Source organism: Neolamprologus multifasciatus, chromosome 10 (assembly GCF_963576455.1).
Source record: "Neolamprologus multifasciatus chromosome 10, fNeoMul1.2, whole genome shotgun sequence".
NCBI lineage: Eukaryota > Metazoa > Chordata > Actinopteri > Cichliformes > Cichlidae > Neolamprologus > Neolamprologus multifasciatus.
This window is the reverse complement of record NC_140448.1, coordinates 26,352,151-26,377,592: the sequence shown is the minus strand read 5'-3', so window position 1 is coordinate 26,377,592 and position 25,442 is coordinate 26,352,151. Positions and strand designations below refer to the sequence as shown.

The following is a 25,442-nucleotide window of genomic DNA, read 5'->3' as shown; positions in this document are numbered from 1 at the left end:
TTTTTTATGATCTAAAACATTTAAACGTGACAGAAATGCAAAAAAACCCCAATAAATAGTTAGGTATTGGGCAAATACTCAGATCACTGTATGTATAAAATATATTTTATAAAACATTTATAAACAGTCTGCGGTGTATACCAATGCTTTAACACTCATGTAGTTAAAAAACAACAACACGTTTTTAATGATGTGCATAAAGTGATGGGAACTGACACACGTTTATCACATAAAATAAATTATTTACTATGACTGTACATTAACGACATGTGTATGTTAGATTTAAGTTCACTTATAAAGCCAGAATAGTTTTGATTTATGATTACTGTGCAACATCGCTTACATTTTTGCCTGCACAGCAATAACTCCTAATAAAGTTCATGCCATTAAATGGCATTTAATCAAACTAGTTTTCAGTTCTCTAACTTTATATAACTGGCAAAAGAATAAAAGACATGTTTGTGTCTTTTAGTGAGTTCATTTTTTTCTTCATTTAGAGTATCACCTGCAACATGAATATGTCAGTGTCACTGGAGTTAACAGGCCTACATAATGTTGCCACCAGATGGCAGCAATGAAGTTTTGTGGGCTCCTGTGGAAGAGAGAAGTTTCTGAGTTGTGTGAAGCCAGCAGGGTATCAGTTCACCCTCAGCTCCTTTTCTAATACAGACCCAAAATATATGTGACAATGAGGCTCATGCATGAAAACGTTAACATTAAAAAGCAGTGGTTGAAGATGTGTTTAGGTCCTCAAGACACAGCACCAATGCAAGAATTTGAAAATGCTCCATGCAGGTGAAAGCCCTGCATTTAGAACATCAGGCCATTACAAGGTAAATCTACTTTTCTGTCAACATCTAAAGGACTCATTCTGCAGGAAAACTGAAAAAAATGTATCACTATGCAGTGTAACGCTATTAGATTTACACAGTGCAGCACAATGCTCCACTGGGTGAGTGGGGCCTTTATGGGCCTGACTTTCCTCTCTGTGCCTCTGTTGGTTAATTTCTCTTCACACAGTTCAAAAACATGCATTTTAAGCTGAGTGCATTTGAGTGTGCCTGTCCCTACAAGATTGAATTTTATCATCATGCCACACGACAGCTTTAAAAAAATTAACAATACAGCAGATGATGGGATATCCTTACTTAAGAAAAAAAAGGCAAATGGATGAATAAGTCATCACAGTGATCGCTATCAGTCATTGATTATCAACAGAAGGCTCTTACTGAGCTCTCATATTTTTCTTTTGCTATTTTACTACTAAAAGCAGCAAACTGTGTTTAGACATTTTAGCCTTTTTTCTTTCATAACTCTACCAACCCATTTCAATAATAAGTTTGTTTTTGGCCTGAAAGTAGAGCTTTTAATTGATCAAAAACAAAAAGGTACATCATTTTTAATGAAGTTATGCGCAATTTGACAGTAAGTTTGCCAATAATGTTTAGTCTTGAGCTCTGTGTTATACCAGCTCTGTGAGACCAAAGCAGGCTATCAGCCATCTGGAGGAGTCTTTGGCCCCCAGAAGATCCTCAGCAATAAGAAAATTGAAGATTTTAATCTGATTCATCAGCGCATATGCAGCAGTTTAGGACTGAAAGGTCGAAATGTACCTGGTTTTACATGCTGTGTGTATTTTAGTTTGGTAAATATTAAATAAATAAATAAAACACTTGGTACAAAGATTTAGTTTTAATTGATATTTAACTTTGTCTCAGTGGAGACTGTGGCTCCCTCACATTGATCTGGACTAAAATAACACTTCAACTCATATCTGTATTTCTATGAAGCTTTATTTAGTCATTTATGGATTTACTCAGGAGGATGTTGACTTTTCCAACTCTTTAAATGTTCTCTCACTGTCAGTCTTCTGCCTTTTTCCATATAATTTTTAATAACTTTAACTATAAAATCAAACACCTGCTAGCATAGCCCCTTCATCTTTAGATTACTTCCGAGACTACCGTGCTTCTAAATGGATAAAAAAAATCTGTGGTGTTATCTCTTTCTGCCAGGAGCTGTTGTGCACGAATCTGTCCAAAGTCCACCCATGGCTCAAATAATGCAACTGTGCCACACCGCCAATGAGTTACAGAGATATCCAAAAGTTTTGTTGACCCACAGAGTAGTGAGCGAGCCGAGTTGCACAACAGCAGACAAAAAGCAGCCAACAAACAAACATAGCGTCCCTCTCTCTCCGTCTCTCTTTAGTTTGCCACATTTGTGCTACATTCAGATCATAACCCTGGGGTTTACATCATATCTCCCAACAGTAAATATTTCATACAGCCATGATTATAATTCGGCTCTATCCATACACAAGCATCTGCAGCTCCTCCAACCTAACCACAAACACTGTGGAACAGTCAGGAGAGTTTTGGGGGAGAAACAAACTGTGATTTGGACCAATTTGTGAGTAAGTCACGCTGTTGCACTCTTTATTCAGTGATCCTGGAGGAGCAATATGTAGTTTGATGTGTTTATTGTTACTTTACTGATTTATATGTCATGATTTACTTTTAAATAGCTTTCGTGTTTTATAGCTTTGCAGAGGAGGAACATGAAGACAAACAGTAAGACGCAGCACATTTGCTCAGAGAAATCATCAGACGTTTACTCTCATCATGGGCACGGATGTCATGGTAGTTTGGGGCTTTTAAGGATTTCTCTGAGCATACATCTTTAATGACTTTAAAAAAAAGAACTGGGTTCAAGAGTTTGAATTTATTTTGGCTTTTCTCTCATGCACACGAGATCAAAAATATAGCAGAAAAGGCCATTTTGCCATGTTTTCATCAATAAATGTTCACATTTACCAGGCTCTAAACTCTTGGTGCATGCAAGTGCTCATGAAGGGGAGATTTCTGGATCAAAGAAAAAGCTCATTTGGAGGAACTCTTTTTTTTTAACCACTGTGAAATGTCATAAACTTTACCATTAAATACAAAAATCAACATGAAATTTGTAAATTAGCTTTCTTCACATTTATTTTCTTACTTTAGTCTTTATTGCTTTGTAAAATTATTTTTGAATGTGCACACCAAAAGCCATTTATTCCTGTCAGTGATGCCAAACTGGCTTCTCTCCATTACATAGTGGTTTCAGTACTTTTTCATTCATTCACGAGTTGACGTCAGTATTTTTTGTGGCTCACCTCTCACTCTTGCTGGTGTGACAGAAGAACAGCAGGAAGGGAATGTTTACAAGATGGAAGTGAGACCTGCTTTGATGTATAGTTTGGAGACCGTGGCACTGACAAAAAGGTGGCAGAGCTGAAGATGTAATGGTTTTCACTGGTAGCAACCATTAGGGAAGCTTCAGATGAACTGAAGATGTGGAGAAGAGTAATAGTGGGTAAACTGGGCAAAGAAAGATGTCTGACTGAGTCACTGTATATGTTTTAGACTGAGTATTAAATGCCAACATTTTGGGTATGCATTAAAATATTTCTACGGCAAACATGATGGAAGCTGGTTACTGAAAAATGTCAGATTATAACTGATTTCAGGGGTTCAACTCTTAAATAAAACAGCAGGAGTTATATGAAGGGGCCAAGAGAAACATCACTTAGAGGGCAAAAAAGCTTTAGATAAGAAGAAATATATTAAAATGAAAAATTTGACAATCAGAGAGCGGATTCCGTTCATCAAACACAACAGCAGCACATATACGTCTTCTGACTGCAGTGAGCCGAGCTTTCAAATAAAGACGCCTGCTGGGAATTATGAGAGGCGGCAGTCAAGATTCTCAACGATCCCCACTGTGATTGAAATGTTTACAAGACAAGTCATGCCCTGGATGTCAAATAGCAACTCCTAAAGAAACAGAACCACTTCTGCAACTTCTCTACTATTTTACCTGTGGGTACATCCTTTTGTGTCCCTTAAAAACAGAGAGGCATGCTCCAGTAAACCATTAACACTCAGTGTATCATCATTATTATTATTAATAAAATCATATATATTAATATTTAGTTCATGCCGTGTTTCAAATCAACAATAATCACCAAGTGGTTCATGGAAAAACTGTAACAATGGGAGGAAAGCTGCCATTTCAGAGCTTGTATGGGGTGTGACAACGTAACATATTGACACACAGTTAAAACAAACAAACAAACAAACAAAAACTAGTTCTGAATTTAGGAACTGGTGTAAACACACCATCAGGAGACTGAGCTGATGTAAACAAGACCAGAACTTTCTGTAGGCTATAAAAGGAAATGATGTCATCATGCATCACCTGCAGACATTCTGAGAAGACTCACAGAACTGACCTGGGTAATATTAGGCTAATCCTCTGGATGTTATTTTAGGACAGGGATTAAATTGTAAAAGCATGTCATGCATGTGCAGATGAATCTGTGGAATGAGGCCTACAGGAGTTTAGTTTATGTAATAAGAGTGGTCAACAACTTAAACATTGTGTGACCCACAGTGCAAGTGTCTGATAGAGAAATCAGTTCAGAAAGAGTGATGGGGGGGTTGAGAGAGGGCGTGGTCTCCTAATCCAGAATGATCCTCTGAATCAGTGTCAGTCCTGGTGAGAGCCAGATTAATCTACCAATACCTCAATATCCGCAGGACAGAGGCCTCCAACAGCAGAGTCTCTTAGACATAAGCGAGCCTTTTGCTCCTGGATTATTATCAAAGCGAACTAATAACAAGAACAACATCCGAGGATTATGGTGCTCCTGAAATCAAGCTGGTTGTGGAGACAGAGTAAGTTTTTTTTTCTTCACAAATTTAGGGAATTCTATAATAAAATTAGTGCTAGTAACTTAAAGGTTCAATTATTCGGTTCAGTTAATGTATAAAAACATGTAGGCTTCATTTTTTGGGTGCTTTAAGAGACAAGACCTACAGGACAAGACTTGTCTTATAATTAAAATAATATTCACCCATTTCACTTGTATTTGTTAAGTGTAGTGATAAGGGCCGTCGCATTTTCTTTTACTTTTTTCACTTTTCTGTTTTTAAGGAGTTTGACTAAGTATGAGCATCAGCATCTAGGCTATACATGTGGCAATTAGCATGTTACATGCACATTTTACCTCACCTTGAGCAAATGTTAAACTGCGTTGAATAAAGTGATGACACTTAGCACAGTGAAATGTATTTGAAACCTTTTGCATTTTTGCAGATTACAATTTTGTCGTGGGACAGGCAGTGTGCCGGATATCTCTGTGAAGGCTATCCTTTGAATTTTAAAGCAGCTCACTAAATACAGCTGCCTGCTTCAAACTGCTAACTGCTCGGTTAGATGCTTTGTGTCTACAGATGACCAATACTGCATTGGTTCATAACAACATCCCAGAGTTTTAAAGCTTTAAATTCTACTAGGATCATTTAACATCAACACATTTATGAGCATAGCTGATTTATTAGCTTTATTCTAATCATAGCTAATACATGTGGGCTGTTTTTCATGTATGTTGTGTTGTGTATTTGTGGTAGAGACCAGATTGCAACTCGACACTGAGGATTTTCTAGAAAACTTCACGCATTATGAAACTCTACCCTTTGTAACTTATAATCTCATTATTTGTTCTTGGCCATGCCTTTAAGTGGCTTATCAAGGACACTCAATGGAGATACACCTCCTTGGTGGGAGGGGTAGGGGTGGGACTATATTCAAAAGCAACTACTAAATCAGAGGCCTGAGGCCTGCAACAGAAGGATGTTAAACTGAAGTTTAAAGTTATCCCAGCACCTAATTTTACAATGTGGCACATGTCTCCTCTCCAGCTTCTGTCCTAAAACGCTGGAAGCTCAACTGGTGTGACCTTTGGATCGATGGGAGTCTTTGCTTCTACAAGTCAGACAACAGGCGAGAGCTGGAGCATCGCGTCAGTCTCAAACTAGCGTGCATAGATGTGCAGTCCGGTCAGGAATGTGGAGGTACAGCACGGATCTGTGATGAATTATACCCAGAAGCGAACATGTTCCATCACTATTTAAGTGTGAACGCTGACACACAGAAGTGCTTTAAATGTGCAGTATTTTAAAGACCATATTGGTCAGACTTTATAGAAGTTTAGAAGAAAATATCTTATGATAATAGATTACCGTGTCCATGGCAAAAACATGTATTCTTACAGTAGGCCTGGTCGTAGTTTGCTATAAAGTAGGAAAGAAGCTTTAGCTCATTCATTCTCACCTTTGGTTTACCTTTAACAAATATGGGTAATTTACTCCTTTAATTTTACTCCAGGTGTGACTCCACCAGAGAGCAATCCCAGGGAGAATCTCGTCGTGGTTCACCTCATGGACGGCTCAACACTCAACCTGTGCGCAAACAGTGAAGACGAATCAATGTAGGTACTCACGCTTCGCCTCATTATTCTCTGCTTTACTTCACAACCGTCCCTCAGTTTCTCAGTCCTGCTTGTTTATTTTTCAGAGCGTGGAAACTGACTCTGCTGCAGACCAGAAGAAACCCGGTGAGTGCTTCATGCTTTCTGTAAAAAGCTTAAACACGATCAGCAAGCTCTCAGATAGTGTTTCCACCACAGAGCTAAAAGTAGTGCTTTGCTTTTTTCACTGTAGGTGTTCACATATGACCCATATGATGACTCCTACCAGGCTGTCCCCCTCAATAGCCGCCACACTGTCTACATAACACCTGGAGCAGGACCAGGTAAGATATCATAGCTTAACACAGAAAACTAGACTTATTATCGACTTAATATAATACATAGTATATATATTATAATATGTAGCCATTTTTTTAAAGTATGGAAAATTATAATAGTTCCCTTTAATATTGTAATTTTAGGACAATAAAATTAAGTAAATAAATTAAATTAACCAGGTTTATGCCAAGTGGAGCATTTTAAAGAAGCATTTAGCTCTACACTAAATAAATCTAATGCTGCAGTCTATATACTGGATCAAAAACAACAGCATTCATTTGCATTTATTATCCTAGACCATATCCTATCAAGCAAAAACAGGCTGGCTTATTTCTGGCTCTTTTCTGAATCCTGTAAACAACAGGAAATTGAAATATGGCAGCTGTCTTCTTCTTCCAAAGAAGCAGACAATTCAACAGTAATCTAAATAATCCATAACTGCTTTGGTTGCTGCAGTATGTTTTATAAAACATGGCACACCACAAGAACTGAGCACTTATGGTGTAGCTGGTATGTAGCCTGTGAGGAAACAGTCAGAAAACCCAGAACCATTCACTGCACTTACCTCTGTATAACCTCATCATATGTGATAATGCATATTTTTCGTATGGTTTCCCAGATGTGACATGTGTTACTCTGAGTACTCTTTCTTGCTGCACTGTTTGCCTCCACACATCTGCTCAGTTTGTGAGCTAATTGAATTCTGGAGCTAGATTTAGGGCACTTGATGCTCCTGCTGGGCGGTGCTTTGAATCAGCAATAAATTAAGTAGAACAAAGCAATCTTTTTTTTAAACGTGGCAGTGAGCAGTGCTTAGACTAATAACAGTAATTGGTATGCTAATAACAATTTTTCTTTATGATGTTGTAAGTGTTTTATATTTGTGTCCACATTTAGCTGGACACAAGTCCACACACCTGCTCTGTAAATGAGCTGAGAGGCAGATTAGTGGGGCTGTGTACGTCTGAGTCCTTTAAATACTTCACTTAATTGGGTTTTAATGATTTTCTTTTAAAAGTAAAAGCCTATAGGATTTTACTTTGAAAGTATTATGCCATGTGTTTTATACATTCACTTCACTTGTGTTTGCTTTGCTAGCACTGGGTTAAAAGGCCTTTTTGGCTTTGGCAATGCTTTAGTTCTTCATAGGTATGGATTCAACTAAGTACTAGAAACATTCCTCAGACATTTTGGTCCACATTGACAAGATAGCGTCACATGCTTCAGATTCATCAGCTTCACGTTCACGATGTAAAAATCTCTTGCTCCGCCACATCCTAAAGCTGATCCGCTGGATTGAGATCTGGTGACTGTGGAGAAAGTTTCAGCACGATGAAGTTGGTCATGTTCAAGAAAACAGTTTGTGACATGGCGTGTTATCCCATGGTTGTAGAGTTTTGTTGAGCCTGTGTGAATTGTATTGTCATTTTCCTGGGTCTAGCTGGGCCAGTGTGGTCTTCTGCTGCTGCAGCCCATCTACACTCAAAGATGCTCTTCTGCAAACCTGGAATGTAATCAGTGGATATTTGAGTTACTGTTGCCTTCCTAACAGAAGTCTGATCATTCTCTTATAACCTCAGGGAATGTTTAGGTATTTTCATCCAGAAATGATGCTTATGCTGTTTTGACTTCATGTTTTTTGTTTATGCATCGATCGTGCCTATAGATTTCCAGTGGAAGTGGTTAGTTAGTTTTTGCACAGAAGCCCATCGATACTGCAATACCGGCACATTGTATGCCAGTTAGTTTAAGTTCATTTTAATAAGCACAACTCGGACACGAGCTGATACTTAAATTCGGGACCAGGAAAAAGGCCTTTGTCAATAAATGAGCTCAGTTCATCATCTGTGCACAATCCACAGCACCATAATGATCTTCAAGGTGTGGACTGTTCTGACATTGTCCCTTTTTACAACCCTGATCTGCCCTTATTTTTCTAGACATTCAAAGCAACCGTCATGTTAACACGAATGGTATAAATGTCTTCTTTCTGTTTATATTTTAGGAACCCACCAGGTTGTTGTTCAAAGGGACCCGTTTGATGGCGTGGTGGAGCATCTAGCACTGGGAATGTTAGCAGGAATGGCAGCCGGGGCAGCCATGCGATCCTTCCTTTGGATGCCCTTGTTTTTTTGCTGAGATGACTGACATTACTGACAGGAGAGCAAAGCCTGCCTGTCACCGAGACAAGGGAGTTGGACATCTAACGAGCATGTGTAGAACAGGCTTTCCCATCATACTTGCTCTGATAAAAAAGCTGCTTCAGTGGTTCTTCTGTTCTTTATTATGAGCATATAAAACCTGCGTTGTCATCTTATACGTGTAAAACACTGTCAGATGCTGCTCCCCTGTGTCGTCTGTGTTTTAAAAATACTGGCTGCCACAATATTAGAGGAACAAACATTACAGTTTTAAAGCATACATATGAGAACGTGGTTTTTGGGAGCTTTGTGCACTTTGTTCTCACTTGTCTTTAGTAAGTTTTGCTTTTACTTGCTGGTTAAGTCTAAGCACCAAAAACTACTTGTTTAGATTTATGCACAAAACTCTTGCTTTAAATGTGCCCCTTCACAACATTAACACTACACATTGTAAATCGAACTGCAACAGCACCAAAGTTGTAGAGTTTTACACCACTTATGAAAGTTTGCAAAGCAGGAAGTTGGTTTTATATACGAGTTATTTTACTTTTTATTTGTAATTCTAGACAAAATGTAGTTTGTAAGAAATATTAAAATATTAGCACCTCACTAGAAAACAAGTAGATATTAAAAATGAATTATAATATACTGAAATTCACTTTTGTTTTCACTGCACAACAGTCCTAGCTATACAACCACTAACTAGCATTTTTCATAGCTCTCGTCAGTAACGCTGCCTCGACTACCTGAAGATGGACGGATGACCCAAAAGCTCAGCAGGTCAAACTTCAAGGGCTGAAGACTGCGTCTTACGCAGTCAGCTTGCCTTTAGGTCAAAGTGTTTGATGAAACCATGGGTTTAAACTACAACTGCAAGTCCAACAACTATGGAAGTTTGAGGAGTCCACCAATAAGGAAAACATTTGTCATCCATGGGTCAGTTGAGTTATTTAAGTGAAATTTTGAGATATTAATCCCAAGCAAAAAAGAAGAAGTTTTAGGAAGTGGAAACAAGCTTCCATAAAATACAAGCTCTTAAAATAAAATAAAAAATAAAGAGACACTGAAAAATATTTGCCCAAAATATATTTCAAATTTATTATTGTACTAATATTTCAAAAAAAAAATCCACAAAGCATTTCTACTCTGTATTCATCCATATGACTGACATGAGCTGTGTGATCTTTCGGTGCATACATTTATTGCAGTTCTATGTTGCATACTACAACTATAGTATTAAAATGCAAAACATGTATTAAATGATCACGTTTATTCTCTTGCCTTTATAACTAGAATCAGTACACACGAAAAAAAAATCCTGCAGAGCTCGAAAAGAAAGAACCAAGAATATAGAGTTGTATGCATCACACCACATCAGTGCTTTGAGGGGGATGGATGTATAAATGCAGGTTGTTTAAGGTATGATCCATGTGAGGGCTTAAAAATAAATGAACCACATGTGGCACCCATATTTACCCCACAAACTTTATTCCCTACCAAGAAGAAACTGCCCAGTATATATCTATAAAACACATTTTCTAAGATTTTTAAAATGTTTCAGAATTTCTTTGACACTTCTGTTGGCAACGTAATTTCTAACTGTTAGTTATAATCTTCTTAATATTTTAATTAAATTGCAACAGAAGACACGACTTCTGAAAAATTAAAGTTAATGAGGCTTCTGCTGCTCTTTTGTTACGTTTCTTATGACTCTTAAAAAAAAATAAATTAAAAACTGAAAGTGCAAAGTATGCATGGCTGATTAGCCAGTGTTTCAACTTTTGGGTTACTCTGATTTATAACCTGTCAAATAAAAACCTCTGGCTATAGTAGAGCCCTGTGAAACCAGCCTCAGGTCTGGTTTGTGACTGAAGAAGCTCCAGCAGCTCCAGCTTTCTGGTGAATCTCAAGTCTCTTTGCTGCACAGTTCAGCGGTTTGCAAAAATCAGTTACACTACAAAACAACACCCCATCTCCGGATGTTAGTCGACAGTTTGTGATTGGCATGTGTGTGCAGTCCCAGGGGCAGCAGTTTCACATTCACTCATTGCTCCACAAGAACTCAATTCTTACAAAGGCTTATTTGGCACATACATAACAAATTGTCTTTACAAAAATAGAGATCACTTTCTGAAATTATTCACAACCCGTGTACTGTTACTCCTCCTTACAGGTAACTCCCCTCTGAGCCCGTCCATTCACTTGCCCGTTAGGCTTCGCTTCGTCATTTCCCAACTTTCCCTCTGCTTGAAGTTTCCTGATCAGATCATGGGGACCTTTCCCCATCAGAGCCGACGGGTGCCTGTAGGAGCCTCCCAGGCGGTCCCACAGAGTGAAATATTGACCGTAGTTGTAGTCGAAGAAGAGGTGGTGGTCAGTGTGGTGAGCTGAGCCGTTGATGACGCTCGTCAGAGCTCCGGGGACACGATAGTCGCCGTCGTGGATGGAGATGGTCCAGATGTTAACGAAAACGTAAAGAGCCAAGTAGAGCACCTTGTGGAGGGGGAAGAGGAACGGGTAGATGTGGTAGGGCAGTCCTTGCAGGAAGCCGTCCACTGGATGAAAAGCGTGACTGGCAAAGGGAGTGGGGATCTTCCATATGTGGTGTGGTTTGTGAAACAGCTGTTGGGGACAAGAGAGCAGTGAGGTTAATAAAGTTTAACGCACGATAAAGACATTTCCACTATTCAGCAATTGTATATTGCCAGTATGAAAAAACACAAGTGTCCTCACCTTGTAAATAAGCTTATGGTGTAAGAAGCGGTGAATCCAGTAGATGCACATGTCAGTAAAGAACAGGAATGAAATCATGCTCAGGAAAAGGCCGGGCCAACCTGAAAGCACAGAGGTCATGTCACCGACAAAAACTTGGTGCGTTTTGGAAAATTTGAAACATTTTCTGCTGCTTCTTCAGCTTACCGAGGGGCGAATCGGCGACATGATCGTAGAGTTTGCTGTATCCTCTGACTTCAGCGAAAAACAAAGCCACAGTGGGAATGCTGATCATGGGCAGAGAGGTCATCGCATATTTGATTTCTCGCCATACCTGATTCTACAAATAACAATAAGTAACATTATTTTAATATGTAATAAAATAAATAAGAATGAAGAAAAAAATGAAACCAATGTGGCAAATTTCTGTTATTAACTTTGATGGACAAAATGAGCGCATTTCAAACAAAGTAGTTTGGGGGCTAAAAAACCCAAAAATTAATCTCACCCAGCCTTAAAAGACAAACAAAGGCTTTTTAAATGGCCCAATTAAAGCACTACATGTCCGTTAGGCAGGAAAAGCATTAACAACACTACAGGAGGTGAAACCAGTAACATAAACAACTATAAAATACAGTTAGTTTCACAATAAAAACACTATTAATTCTTGGTTTTGAAGCCATAGTGTGCACAGGACAGTAATTGCAAGTGTTCCTATAAATCTGTACACCCTTTTGCTGATACAAAGGTCAATTGATTGCAGGCTTTAGCTCTGCCAACACTCAGTTTATGACTGCATCCGTCATAAAAACAAGATATAGGCTTTATACCTCCAAGAAGTGTGGGTGTTTCATCAGATTGTGGTCGAAGATGAAGTAGTAGCTGATGGCTCCCAGGCCCAGGTACAGGACTGCAGCGCCGAGGTTCGTCACCACCAGCAGGCTGATAATCTGCCGCAGGGCTCCGTCTTCAGGCCACGACGCTGGGTACACATACGGCGTTAAGAAGTAGTAGTCGGCAACATTCAGCACAAGATCCATGGCTGAATCTGTCAAAATACAACAAAAGAAAGTCAATATTTATATCAGAGCATTTCTTTTTAGTAGTTTTTAAACAGACGGGTCAGTAGGCGCACTGCTTCTTCATAGTGAGAGGAGATTTGGGTCCTCTAATCTCTTACAGGAGTCAAAATGACACTGCAGATTGATATAAAAGTGCTGATTTTGATTTATTTGCAGTTTTCATTCTGACACCAGATTTTAAATTAATTGTACAAAGGCCTGTAAGGTTTCAGTTTTTATATTAAATTAAAAAAATAAGTATTTGAATCTAGATTTTTGTCAGTGTTGAGAGGTTTAGTCTCCCTTATTCACCTTTAATTTTCTCTCCATCCATTATCTTTTGCTTATCTGGTGTCAGGTCATAGTGGGCATGCTAACCGAGGCATTCCACAAATCCTTCTTCCCAGTTGCCCATAAAATATCCAATGGAGGGTGCACAGAAAGTTCCTAGCCGAGTGCCCGAACCTCCACCTCCACTGCTCATTTTTATAGCTTCTAAATTTTACAGCCGTTGCCATCTTAGAGTGATGCAGAGATGGAAAAGTCACAGACTGTATGCCACTCCTGGTTCAGTAACATATGGTGATTCATACAGTGGCGTGCTGTTGCTGCCAGGTAGTGAGTTGGTGGTTTTCCATCAACACCTCCTGCTTAATGCTGATAGGCCACCCTTGGCTGCCAACTGAACATATTCAAATTTAACACCAAACCTGCTACTCCTCTAGATTCAGTCTTAATTGGCAATGTAGGCAAGCAAATGGGCTTAAAGTCACAGACTGCTGAGTTACTGTTGTCTTCCTCGTAGTTGGGTTACATGTTTTTTGGAAATGTTAGAGCAACCACAGCACTAGTTAGTCTGGCAGCTCGGGAATTTCATAACTAGTTTTCCAATAAATATCAGACAGATGTAGCCAAGATGCAGTCATCTTGGAAGGCCTCCTGGCACTTCCTTTGAGTCATTATCCAACTTAAACTTTATTTTAGTGGATTTTTAAAAAAATGCATGTATAAAGTTACATTTGTTGAAAAACGCTTAAACTCTTAAATTCATAAATAGGGCTTTAATTCCCCCCCATCTGAAAGTGGTACTTTTACCACCTTCTTTGCAGTTTGCATTTCTCCCACAGACTTAACGGCAGGTGCCCGTCAGGCGTGTAAATCAGACTCATAGATGGAATTCCACCAAAACAAACACCTGACGGTGGCATTTACCACCAAGTGTGCCATCGGCCGCATTTCTTTGATCACTTTTCCTGAACCGGTTAGTTCAGATAACATAGCCTAACTGTCACATACACATAACGGTAAGTGAAAGAGCCCGGAGTTTGTAACAATCACAAAAGCCACGGGTGGCCGAATAAGCATTTGCATTGTCCGTCTTTAACATTACCGTTTTCGTTTTAACCGAAACGCGTAAAGTATTTAATTATCACAGTTCCACATCGCTCACTTTCCTCTAATAAAATTAAAAATGGGTATTTGAAACATGAAAAATGAAGGCTGGATGGATGTACACTGAAAAGTTTTGCAAAGCACATACATGAACGCAAAAACATGACAATAACTACTCGTTATGCGTAGAAACCCCGTTTTGTTTTGTTTTTTTAAATTTTGCTTCACTAAAGGGACTCAAAAAGGCTTAATCGGGTTTAAATATAACTAACCTGGAGTGTCACACTATTAATATAAAGTTACAGCCATGTAACTAGCACTGTACCTTTTCTCGGTTGCAGGTATCCCGGAACAACGACGGAGGGAGGCTCACTCAACTAAAGTCGGACAGACAACCAATTAACAGCTAGTTTCCCAAAACGTCACACGAAGATTCACCAATGAGCGACGAGTTTGTCATCTCGGCAGGGTTGTTGTGTTTTCCTATTGGCCAGTCGAAGGATCTGATCATGGCGTTACTGAATCTGTGCTAAATGTCCTGCAACAGCTGGATCATCAGGACAGAAGATGAAACACCTTAAAGGAAGTTTTACCTGAACGACAAAACGCCCCGAATGCGCTCCATTATAACTTCTACAGAAACAATAGTAGCAAAATTCATTTACAAACTTTAGGTACTGAAAGTATTTCAGTGTTTTTCACTTCCCTTGTATTAAATGGAAGGATTACATAAATATGGGAGCCATTGCTATAATTCGGCATCCTCCAGCATCTGCACGGCACTTTAAAAAATTACTTTTAGTAGTCTTTCCATGACTACACTAGTTTGCTTTAAGACAAAACCCTTATGCAGATACAGCACTGAGAAACTGTTAAACTGTGACATGCACAACATAATTGGAGACGACACATTAACTAAAGGAATTAAAATTAAACCCAGACAGATGCGTATTTTAATGCAATTGAAAAGCAAAATTATATTCCAATATGAAATAATTACATTTGGCTTGCTGGGATACTGGAAATACCTCAGGCTGCACTGTCTTTAAAATAACTTTCCCAGCTTCATACCTCTCTTGTCTGACTGTGACAGTAGATAAAATATAGCAACTTTTATTTGTCCCAAAGGTGGGGAATTCCTACAGCACATATTCAAAAACATTAAGGAATAACATAAATATGTGATAAAGTCAAATCCCAGTTTCAACAGCAAAATGAAAATGAGTTAACAATAGCTTACTGGGTGTAAGCCATGTTTCCTCCTTCCAGATGAATATTGTGCCTTCAAATTTAACTTGAAATGGAAAATGAAAAAGTATACAAAATGATGCAGTTTGATGTTAACATCAGTGGTGACAAATTGCTTTTTATTGTGACACAAACAAACAAACAAAAAAACCCTGATGCCTTTCTAACCACAAGATGTCAGCAGTGCTCTAATGTACAAGTGAGAGCAGCCTCAGCCGTGACTGATATATTACTCATGACTGCAGGCACTATGGGAATATACAGAGATTTTATGGTAGCACCACTGGACGTTAGTGTATTTTAGTGTAACACATGGATTTATTATTGGACACACTATTACCTTCAATGTGAAAGTACAGGATTATTATAGGAAAAAGCAGTAAAATGGTTAAAGCATAACCCTTCATAAAAGCTTTTATATTATATTATATTATATTATATTATATTATATTATATTATATTATATTATATTATATTATATTATATCCAGTGGGTCACTTTTTTATCAAGATATCTAATTTTAAATAAGCCACTAATGGAGACTCGGAGTTATGTGTCTCTGCTTTAGTTGTGATTTTGTTCAAATTCAGCTGTTTTGCTTTCATGACATACACCTTAACAGAGCACACTGCCGTTTTCCATTTAGTTTTCATTATGTTTATCATACATCTTTATGGTTATATTACTGTATGTTATATAACATGATATTCCGGTTTATATACAATATTAATAATTTATTTGTGTAATATAAACACAAATAACACCATGTTTTACTGCTTGCAGTGATGAGTCACTGAGCTTCAGTCCAGTTCTTGTGTAATTTGGCATACCTCACCCTTTTTCCCTGTTTCCATTACTTATGAACGGTTTCTCAACATCCACCATTTCAATGAGGAGTAGAACGGTGGATGCGAACAGTAGATGGATCAATGGAAGGACCAGATACATCTCTGAGATCTCGTGTTGAGTCTTTGCTGGATTTTCTCCTGTTTCTTAAGGACGTGACTTTCAGATACTGTTCAAGTTTTGTAGATGAAGTTTTAAGTTTTTGGTCTGTTGCTCCTCGTTTCATACTCAACTTTGTTTCGTCCAGTTTTCTGAAATACTTTACGACACCCTACCAAGCATGCCGAGATATTCCAGGTTTTCGATTAATAGCTCTTTGGGAATCACCTTGTGGGTGCAAAACACTATTTTTATGCCTGTCAAAGTGTGATTATTGGCATTGTTGCACTTTCAACAAAAGAAATGGGAACACATTGTGTTTTTGTAACAGGCTGCTAGTAACAAAATGCCTGAAGAGACTAAAATCAAAGCTGGTTCTTTGCTAAGTTGTTATGTGCGGACACGATGCCGGTTCATCCCTTGAGTTACGTCCTTTTTTTTATGCTTGAATGATTCATAGGTCAGTCTTATTGTGTACAAATAGTTTAAATAATAGCTTAAATACAATATAGTTGTGGAGTAGCGATATATATATAAATTCATCAAAGATGATAAAGCAGAATTAAAAATGTCTCAGTAAATGTAGCAACAAAGTAGTTCAGTATATCACAGTGGACAGTGCAACAAAGTGACAGCTTACACAGAAGCCACGGCCACAGCAGTTTTTATCCTCAGCTGGAGGGATGTATCAGACATCGCAGGTGTCTGAGCATCACCTAGGTCTTTAACACTGCTCTCCTCTGCCAGGGTCAGCTCATTGTGTCCACACCTCTCAGAATTGTTCCCTTTGTGTTACTGATTTTAAAGCACTGATATGCCAGTTGGTTCTTGGTCAGTGTTGACATTGGGCTTTGTTGTGTGTAACCTCTTTCATTGGGTCTGCTGTCATAGTAGGCCATAGCCCGTTTTCTCAACAGACTCCCCAACGTCTGACTCCAACATCACTCTTTTATTATTATTATTATTATTTTTAATATGTTTTGACAGATACAACCAGTGCCTGCTTGAACCGAATACATCAATAATAATATGTTGCGTGTATGAATTAAGAGACTGAGTCGATTTGAGGGGAACTCACTCTACTTTAGAGGGAAGTTGCTGTTTTAAATACACCAAGAGTTGTCTAGCAGGCTATGAAGTCATCTCCCTCTGTGTGCAGAAAAACACGCACCAATCAGGATATCTGCAGAGAGGCAACCATCACGCTGAGCTCCAGATAACCTGCTGTTCATCATCTCCTCAGTAGGCAAAAACAGTGGATGTGTCACTTTGAGAAATGTAATCAAAAACTGGAGAAACTTGCTGCAACACAGTCACAGATTAATGTTTCAAGTCATAATATATTTGATTGTCTTGCCACTTCACTGGTTACAGTTCATGTCTGCAGTGAGCAATTGTCATTATCGTTATCAGCAATCACAATTTTTTTCCTTTTTTTACTCAGAAAGATTAATTTAACACTTTTCAGCAGCTCCCAGTGTCACACTGGCGAAGCTGCATATATAAACCCGAGTGCACCTGAGCCCGAATAAACTGGATATATTTCATACTGACACACGAGAGCCACTTAGCAACATGTCAGCCTGCGAGTTGCAGTTTAAAGTGCACACCAGATCATTCCCAGAAGAACACGCCACTGAATGATGTGTCTTTATTGACCAAATGAATCCACATCTTGGTCATATTCGTCGAGAGGTTTGTTGGATCAGACCGTCCTCCGCGTAAACCATCCAAACGGTCACGAGGACCACTTCACCTCCTCTTTTGGATTTGGTTACTGCAGGCCACAGCTGCTGCTGTTTAGGCAGTTTTGGGACTGTGGCTGCATCTGCTCATAAATAACACAGTCTCATAAAATTTAATGAAATGAGAATTAACTATGACACACGGATTAGGCTGTATGAATACTGCAAACATCATTTTCCTCTACTTTTTGAATGGATTCGCGACAAAAGCATTTTTCATCATTACCATTCATAATGATGCACATTGCAACTTTGGCTTAAAATGTTTTTTTAAATGGCTGGAGGACAGAAATAATTCAGCTCAATTTTATTTATACAGCAGCAAATCACAACTGTCTAAGATAAAGACCCCGCAATATAAAACCACAACAATCAAATGACCAAGGACTTTGCGACAGTGGGAAGGAGAAACTCCATTTTAACAGGAAGAAACCTCTGACAGAACCAGGCTCGGGGAGGGGCGGCCATCTTTGTGAGCAGTTGGGAGTGATGTGAAGAAGCCAGGACAAAAGACACACTGTGAAAGAGAGCCATAGATGAATAATAACTAATGATTAAATGCATGGTGTGTAGACACTAGTGAGTGAAGAACAAACACTCAGTGCATCATGGGAAGCTCCTGCAGCGTAACTAAGGGAGGGTTTGGGGTCACCTGATCCAGCCCTAACTACATGCTTTATCAAAAAGGAAAGTTTTGAGCCTGATTTTAAAAGTAGAGAGGGTGTCTGTCTCCCAAATAAAAACTGGAGCTGGTTCAACAGAAATACAACGACAAACCTGGAGGAAAGAGTCTTGATATATTGTAACTACTCACATCCCGTTAAAGTGTTTCTGGCATTTCAATTCAGAAAGTGTCCACAAACTGAATCTTCAGCTGAACCAGCTATTCTGAACCATTATTGTTATTGACCAACTCGGACCCGTTTTGCATTGGAGCCTTTTTGAAGAGCGTCCCAAACTGCCCTTGTCAGCTCAGCTGTAATGTACAGCGTAATACATTCCTGTTTAAAAAGCTATGTGAAAGACTGCAAAAGCCATAGAAATAATCATGTTGTGATAAATCAGTTACAGATGGGTGGCTGCTGAGCTATTAACCTAATAAACAATGCTTGGGCAGGTCTGCACTAAAGAGTGTGAAACTCTCGCAGCGGCAAACTGTATTTACTACCAAACAAAGTGCTGTAACATAAAAATTATGCTTGTTGTCATCGCCTCTACGCTCGAGCGTCCTCTGTTCACCTGTTGAATCCCAATTAAGTACTCAGTGGTGCTTTAGCCCCGGTTTGGTCTGCCAGCTTTAGAGGGAAATGTCAAACTCTTTGGCTTGCAGGACATTTGACTGCTCGTTCTCTGGCCAGGAAACACATTTCTGTGGATTGGTACAATTTTACTGCACATATTTACAACATAGGATTTTGCAGAGACCAAGGACTTTGTATGCTGTGTGAGATGGCCCATAATTAAAAGCACTTTGCAAATGAGCTGGTGATAAATGTTCCAGTTAAACTGTGTTAAATGATGTCCAAGTCTTTTTCTGTAGACTTGTTCCTGTAGGTGGGGTCACCACATGAGATCATCCGTTTCTATCTCTTTCTTTCCTCTCCATCTTCTTCTGTCACATAAGATTCTTTCACCACATCCATAACCTTCTTCTTTGCTTCCCTTTTATTTCTTTTCTTTCCTCTTGCGAGGGAGCTTTAGCCTCACCATCCTTTTCCCAGTACACCTGGCGTTTTTTTCTCTGCACATGCCCAGTGCAGTTACTTTGCCCCTTGCTGCGTGTATGTCTTACTAATACATTTAAACTGATACTGAAGTAGGCAAAATCCTAATAAGAACAACACATATACTTGATTATGAATCCCTAAAACAGTCTTGTTAAAAAGGTTTGATAAATGATACACTTCTCCCATTTTAACTCAGCAGTACACCAGCTATGTTCTACAATAAATAAAGCTTTATGTGAACTTGTAACATCCTATTTATTAAGTTACAAAAAATGTCTACTGAGTTAACAAAGTATCAACTTAGCAACCTAATAACATCAAAACGAATTATACTACTCAGAGATCAGATGTCTAGGGAGGTTTGCTGTCCCTTTTAAGGTAATGTTTCACCTGAAGCTAGGTTTGGGGCATATTGTCCATCTCTGAGCTTTCTCTCTGATGTACTCATTCCTAATCTTGTCAGCCTTTGTCACTCTCAGTGCAAATTTATTATCTTTAACACAGCAGCCATTGGTTCCACCTCCTCCCTTTTCATCAGCACTGTTACCCATGTACTTTGCCTGCTCTCACTACCATTTTCTAAACCTTTTTTTCACTCTGTTCTTTACATACACTGTATAAAAGATGGCCATAGTCTCTGGGTCTGAAAACTGAAGCCAAAGCGGGGTGGCCTGCAGGAGGCGACTCCTGTGGTTACAAAAAGACCTCTGGTTTGATCATTTGTTTTGCTCTGTGACCTCAGTAATTATGCTCCAGATGACTTTACTGGTTTAGTCATGAGTTTCAGGTCAAATAACATGAAGTTATTTTAGTAAATTTTGGTCATCTTTCCAAACGAAAAGGAGGATTATCCAGGGTTTGCTCACTCTAACACCAATCATCATAAAGATTTTAAACAGACTTCATCACATGACCTAACTTATATATGTGTAACAATACGATGGTTTCACTGATCTTATGCTGTCTGTGCGTTTTTACTTCTCACCTGCACCCTCTGTCTTTGGACGGTTAAGCTGAAGGACTTAAACTTAACCAACTTCATACCCCAGCTTCCTGCATCCCCATCATTTCACTTTCCTCTCTCTAATTCACACAGATGTTTTCTGTCTTGCTCCTGCTGACTTTTCATTCCTCTTTTCTCCACCTCTCCAGGAGCTCCACTTTCACTACAGATCCCAATATCACCTGCAAGCATATATAGCTCATGCAGGCTCTTGCCTGATCGTATCTGTCAGCCTGCTGATCAGCATTGCCGACAGAAAGGTTCTTATAGTCAACCCTTGGTGTGATCCCACCTCCACCTTGAACCCATCTGTCACTCCTACTGCACACATCACTACTGTGTCACAGTGCTCACACAGACGCTTAAACAAAAACTCTTATTTACATGACAAACACACGGCTTCATATTCTGAAACCTTAAAAATTTAAAGGGATAAAGGTAAGGTGGTAAGTCCAAGTTTCTGTGTCATGTTGTCGTGTCATGTTTAGAATGATTTCAGGGCACAAATGGACCAGCAGTACAGCATGGCACAGACACTGGTAGTTAATGGGGAATGTGACATGCCTAAACTGAATCAGGGTAACGAGACAAAAGAAAAATCACAGAATGCAAGATTACCATAAAAACACCAAACCTAATCTGTAGAAGTCATAAAAGAAAGCTCAGGAACAATACCAAGTCCACAACTCAAAAACACTCGGTGAAAAAACCCAGGACTTCTTACTTTGCTGTGATTTGTTACTAATAGAGGAGATTAAGCAATTGAGGAGCCAGTCTTTCTCATTTAGAAAGATCTGAAATGTATTCTTTAAAAAAAGAAAAAAGACTAATTCTTGTAATAACATGCATCAAAAACTACTGGTCCTTTTTGCTTCCAAAACATAGGGGTTGTGTTTGGGGCTCAGAGAGTTAACAGCACCTTTTGTGTTGGTTTAAAGAGCAAGATACACCTTAGTTAACATGCACAGGGCACACAGATGTACTAGCCGATGTTATGTATGCTAGAGATATGCTGATCAATGCCTTGTTAAAGCACTCTAATCTCATGAGATCTTTAATCTTTAAAGATGGTTCAGGTAATGGGAGTGATCAAGTGAAGATGCCTGCTGTATACGCAAAAAAAAATAATCAATTTTTCCTCTCATTCATCCAATTAAAACAAAGATTTGTTCCAGTCAAAACATTAAAAGTCTAAGGTCAGAGATATTCTTTCAAGGCCTGTTCTGCCCTAAAGAAGGCTAAACTTCAGTGTGAAGTTATTGAGCATCCTAACTCGAAACATTACAAACTGGGATGGTATGTGCATGGTGTAAAGCTCTGCAGCAGGTGATTAACAGTGCACAGAATATCACCGACACCAAGGAGAGGCGTCTGCAGAGAGCCCAAAGGACACTAAAAGACAATACCCATCCGGGCCACAGCATGTTCACCCTCCTGCCATCTGGCAAGCGGATGCAGTAGGTTGTGCTGCTGCATCACCAGATTTCAGAGAGGTTTCTTTCCTCGGGCTATGAGATTTTTGACATCATTCTACACACTTTAGCCTTTTAAAATGTTTTATTTTTTTATTTAGTAGCATGAAGGGTTTTCATCTACAATCTCTTTGCGCAACCACGTGTTTTTTCTTTTTAAGAAGGTAATGAACTCTATTCTTACTATTAAAGGTACTAAAACAGTGCCACTGTAAAGAAAAACACAAGATATCGTACTAAATTGAAACCCATTTTTAAATAGCAATAAATCAGTGTATTCAAGCTTTTTTTCCCGCTAATATCACTTCATGAACCCTGGTCCATAGATGACGAATGCTGCTTTCAGGTGAAACTTGTGAGGTTGTGTTTTCAACACGAGAGGTCAAGAGCAAGATACGCTTTCTATTCAGTCAGTTTAAGTTGTGAGATCACTGTTGCTAGGTGACTGGCAATCAAAAGTGAACTTTGCCTTGTTCCCTTTTCAGAAACGGTAAACTGATTGAGGTTTCTTACATTTCAGAGCCATAAAAAAAAAAGAACAAAGGAAAGAACATGTCATATTCATAAGCATCTGTAATTACTGTATAAATTAAAGTGAAAAATTTACTTGTTAAATCTGCACATTTTCATATATTCAACACCATGAATACAATGAGCCTGTGCGAAAGCGCTATAAGCCTTTCCAAGCATTTTTCAGCATGCTGCAGATTATTATCATTAGTGAACTCTTCAGTGATTGAGTTTTTCCAGAACGAGTGCCTGAAAATATTCACAGACCACTGAATTAAACGCCTTAAAACATATTTAAATGCAAATTGCCTTTCAAGACACAGCATGCTCCACCCATTCCACTTTGATGATTTAAGTTCACTCATCACACAGGTAGCGCTTTCATCTCTTTGAAGCTATCTATTTGTAGATCCTGCACATCCTGAGAGGTACAGTCTGATGTAATTCTTCCTCATGGAGGGGTAAAGGAAGGTGCTTTTTGAAGGGGGTTCTCTCAAGCTTTTAAGTTGCTTTGCTCGCTCTCCTTTGTACTCTTCTAACAGTGAAGGCCAGTTCACAACCAAACACGTTGGTATTTGTTTTCACTCCAATTTGGACAAGCAAATTAAATGAAAAGTGTTAGCATTCCTTTAGATGGGAAAGGAAGCCTTGGACTTTTCATTTATTTGAAATAGGTGCTGCCAACAAATAATAACTGAAATGGAAATTAAAAGCACCTGAGAGAACATTTATATTCCAGTTATTTTTGCTCACAGATCTCTACCATAGACTGTATGTCCTCAAAAGCTAAACAGGAAATAGTTGAACAAATAAAAAACATCCTGCACATTTATGTAGTGATGTAATGAATCTTCCTAGTCATTTAAAGCAAATGTTTGATTTAGTGCATTATATTTAAAATTGACTTTGCTAGTTGAACACTATTTACTGCTTTCCAATCAGCTCTTTGAGAATTCTTCAGTTTCCTTTAACTTGAAATTGGCCAACTTTATAGCAGAAGTAAACATGTTTACAGCTTAATAGCAAAGGTTTTGGTCTTGGGCTTAGCTGCTGCTAGCTGCTTGTCAGGTGTGACCTTAGCAAGGACTCTCTACTGTATCTGTCATGTTTGTTCCTTTAGTCCTTTTTAAAAGCAACAGTTTTAGGCAAGTTTGATGTGTGGGAAAGTTCACTAACTGAGAAATCTATTGTTTACTAAGCTAGCAAACTTAGCAGGCCTAGCGGTAAAAAAATAAATTCCTGCTAATTTCTGGCGCTTGCATTGCTAGCATGAAACTGATCATAAAGGTACATGGTGCTGTACCTAAGACCTCTTGAGATTGCTTTGGTTGCCACAAGTTGTTGCCATTTGCACGGCAGCTGCTGACCTGGCTGCAAACTATTCGCCAGATGAAAAGTGCAACGCAAATCGGAGCCAGAGGCATTCAAAGTAAAGTTTACTTTGAAGGTTCAAAAGGCACAACTTTAAGTTGGTACAACTCAAAAAGTTGTGCCTTTTGAAATGTGTTGTATCGCCAACATATTTCAGAAGGCAAAACTTTTACTTTGAAGGCGTATGTTTTCTGTCTTTGGTTTGCAAGTTTTTCCTCTGAAGGGTGTCTGGGCTCAGCCTCAGAGATAAGGTGAGGAGCTCGGTCATTTGAGAGGGTCTCAGAATAGAGCTGCTACTCCTCCAGGTGGTTCGGACATTTGACCAGGACACCTGCGAAGTGTTTTGGATGTCCCGCTGGGATGAGGCCCTAAGGCAGTGCAATGACACTCTGGAAATTATGTATCTCGGCTGGCTTGGAAATGCCTCGGTGTCCCCAGAAGAGCTGGGTGAATCGGCTGGGGAAAAGTACATCTGGGCATCTTTGCTCAGACTGCTGGCCCTGCCACCTGGACTCTGATAAGGAACGGTTGGTATTTTTAGCAGAATCTAAAATTGCGCCATTTACTTTAATTTACTTGATCAAATCACGACAAGAACAATGATTAAAACCAAGTGAGATGATTCTTTTGATTGTTTTATTGAAGTAAATACTGCTTGTTGTGGCATGCATCATCTCATTTTCACAAAAGACATTTCAATCAAGAGGTACAAGAGTCAGAAAGAAGGAAAGAAAGAAGGCAAACAAAGAATTCACAGTGGTGCAGCATCAGAAACCAATTCTTTCTGTGATGCGGTCTGGTCAGTTTACAACAAAGGGTTGGGATGAAACAGACTAATTTTGCTGTCATGGCGGCCCTTTCCCAGTTTTACAGCGTGAAAGTTAGAGCCTTATTTTGGTTAGATCTGTAATCACTATCCAATCTGCCTGGAGGAGAAAAAGAAATTTAATTTGACAAGGAGGTAATGAACCCATGCAGCCATTATCTTAGATAACCCATTTGAGAGACTGGTTGAGCACTGATGAAAATTCTATTAAACATAGCTGGCTGATTTCTCTATTTTGTTCAGTGGCAGAAAAGCCTTTTTTACCCTTGCCAATTTACTTTGAACTCTCAGAGTTGCCAAGGATCATTATATCAAGGAGCTTCAAACACTCACCCTTTCCTTAATGATTCAAAGGCAACAACCCCAGACTTTGGGCTAATAACCTCTGTGATGCATACACAAGATACCTAGGCAAGTGCGGCAAATACTTTACTTTCAGTTTCTCTCTAGAGTTGCATTCAGAGAAGGATTCTTGTGTTAAATACAGCTTTCTGAGATGTTTTTTGTTTTTAAATGCACTTCGACCCTGCTCAGTTAAAAGCTGATCCAACTTTGCTTCACTTTTCAACAAACCTTAAATGTAAATTTCCTCCTTGTGGATAGTCTATTTACCAACAAGCCTGTTTAAGTCACACTATATATGACACACACACAGGCC

At 38.9% G+C, this 25,442-nt stretch overlaps 2 protein-coding genes across 2 annotated transcripts; one reads left to right on the top strand and one right to left on the bottom strand.

Moving 5' to 3' along the window:
- Positions 1 to 4,547: 4,547 nt before the first annotated feature.
- plekhb1 (pleckstrin homology domain containing B1) lies at positions 4,548 to 9,426 on the top strand. Its single transcript, XM_085173701.1, has 6 exons — positions 4,548 to 4,718; positions 5,745 to 5,897; positions 6,211 to 6,313; positions 6,400 to 6,439; positions 6,546 to 6,636; positions 8,637 to 9,426. Exons 1-6 carry the CDS (start codon positions 4,682 to 4,684, stop codon positions 8,768 to 8,770), a joined length of 558 nt encoding a protein of 185 aa, XP_085029827.1. The 5' UTR covers positions 4,548 to 4,681; the 3' UTR covers positions 8,771 to 9,426.
- Positions 9,427 to 10,027: 601 nt separating this feature from the next.
- sc5d (sterol-C5-desaturase) lies at positions 10,028 to 14,343 on the bottom strand. Its single transcript, XM_085173698.1, has 5 exons — positions 14,263 to 14,343; positions 12,315 to 12,532; positions 11,692 to 11,824; positions 11,506 to 11,606; positions 10,028 to 11,394 (listed from the first exon to the last, which is right to left on the bottom strand). The coding sequence occupies exons 2-5, from the start codon at positions 12,522 to 12,524 to the stop codon at positions 10,930 to 10,932; spliced, it is 909 nt and encodes a 302-aa protein (XP_085029824.1). The 5' UTR covers positions 12,525 to 12,532; positions 14,263 to 14,343; the 3' UTR covers positions 10,028 to 10,929.
- Positions 14,344 to 25,442: the final 11,099 nt, after the last annotated feature.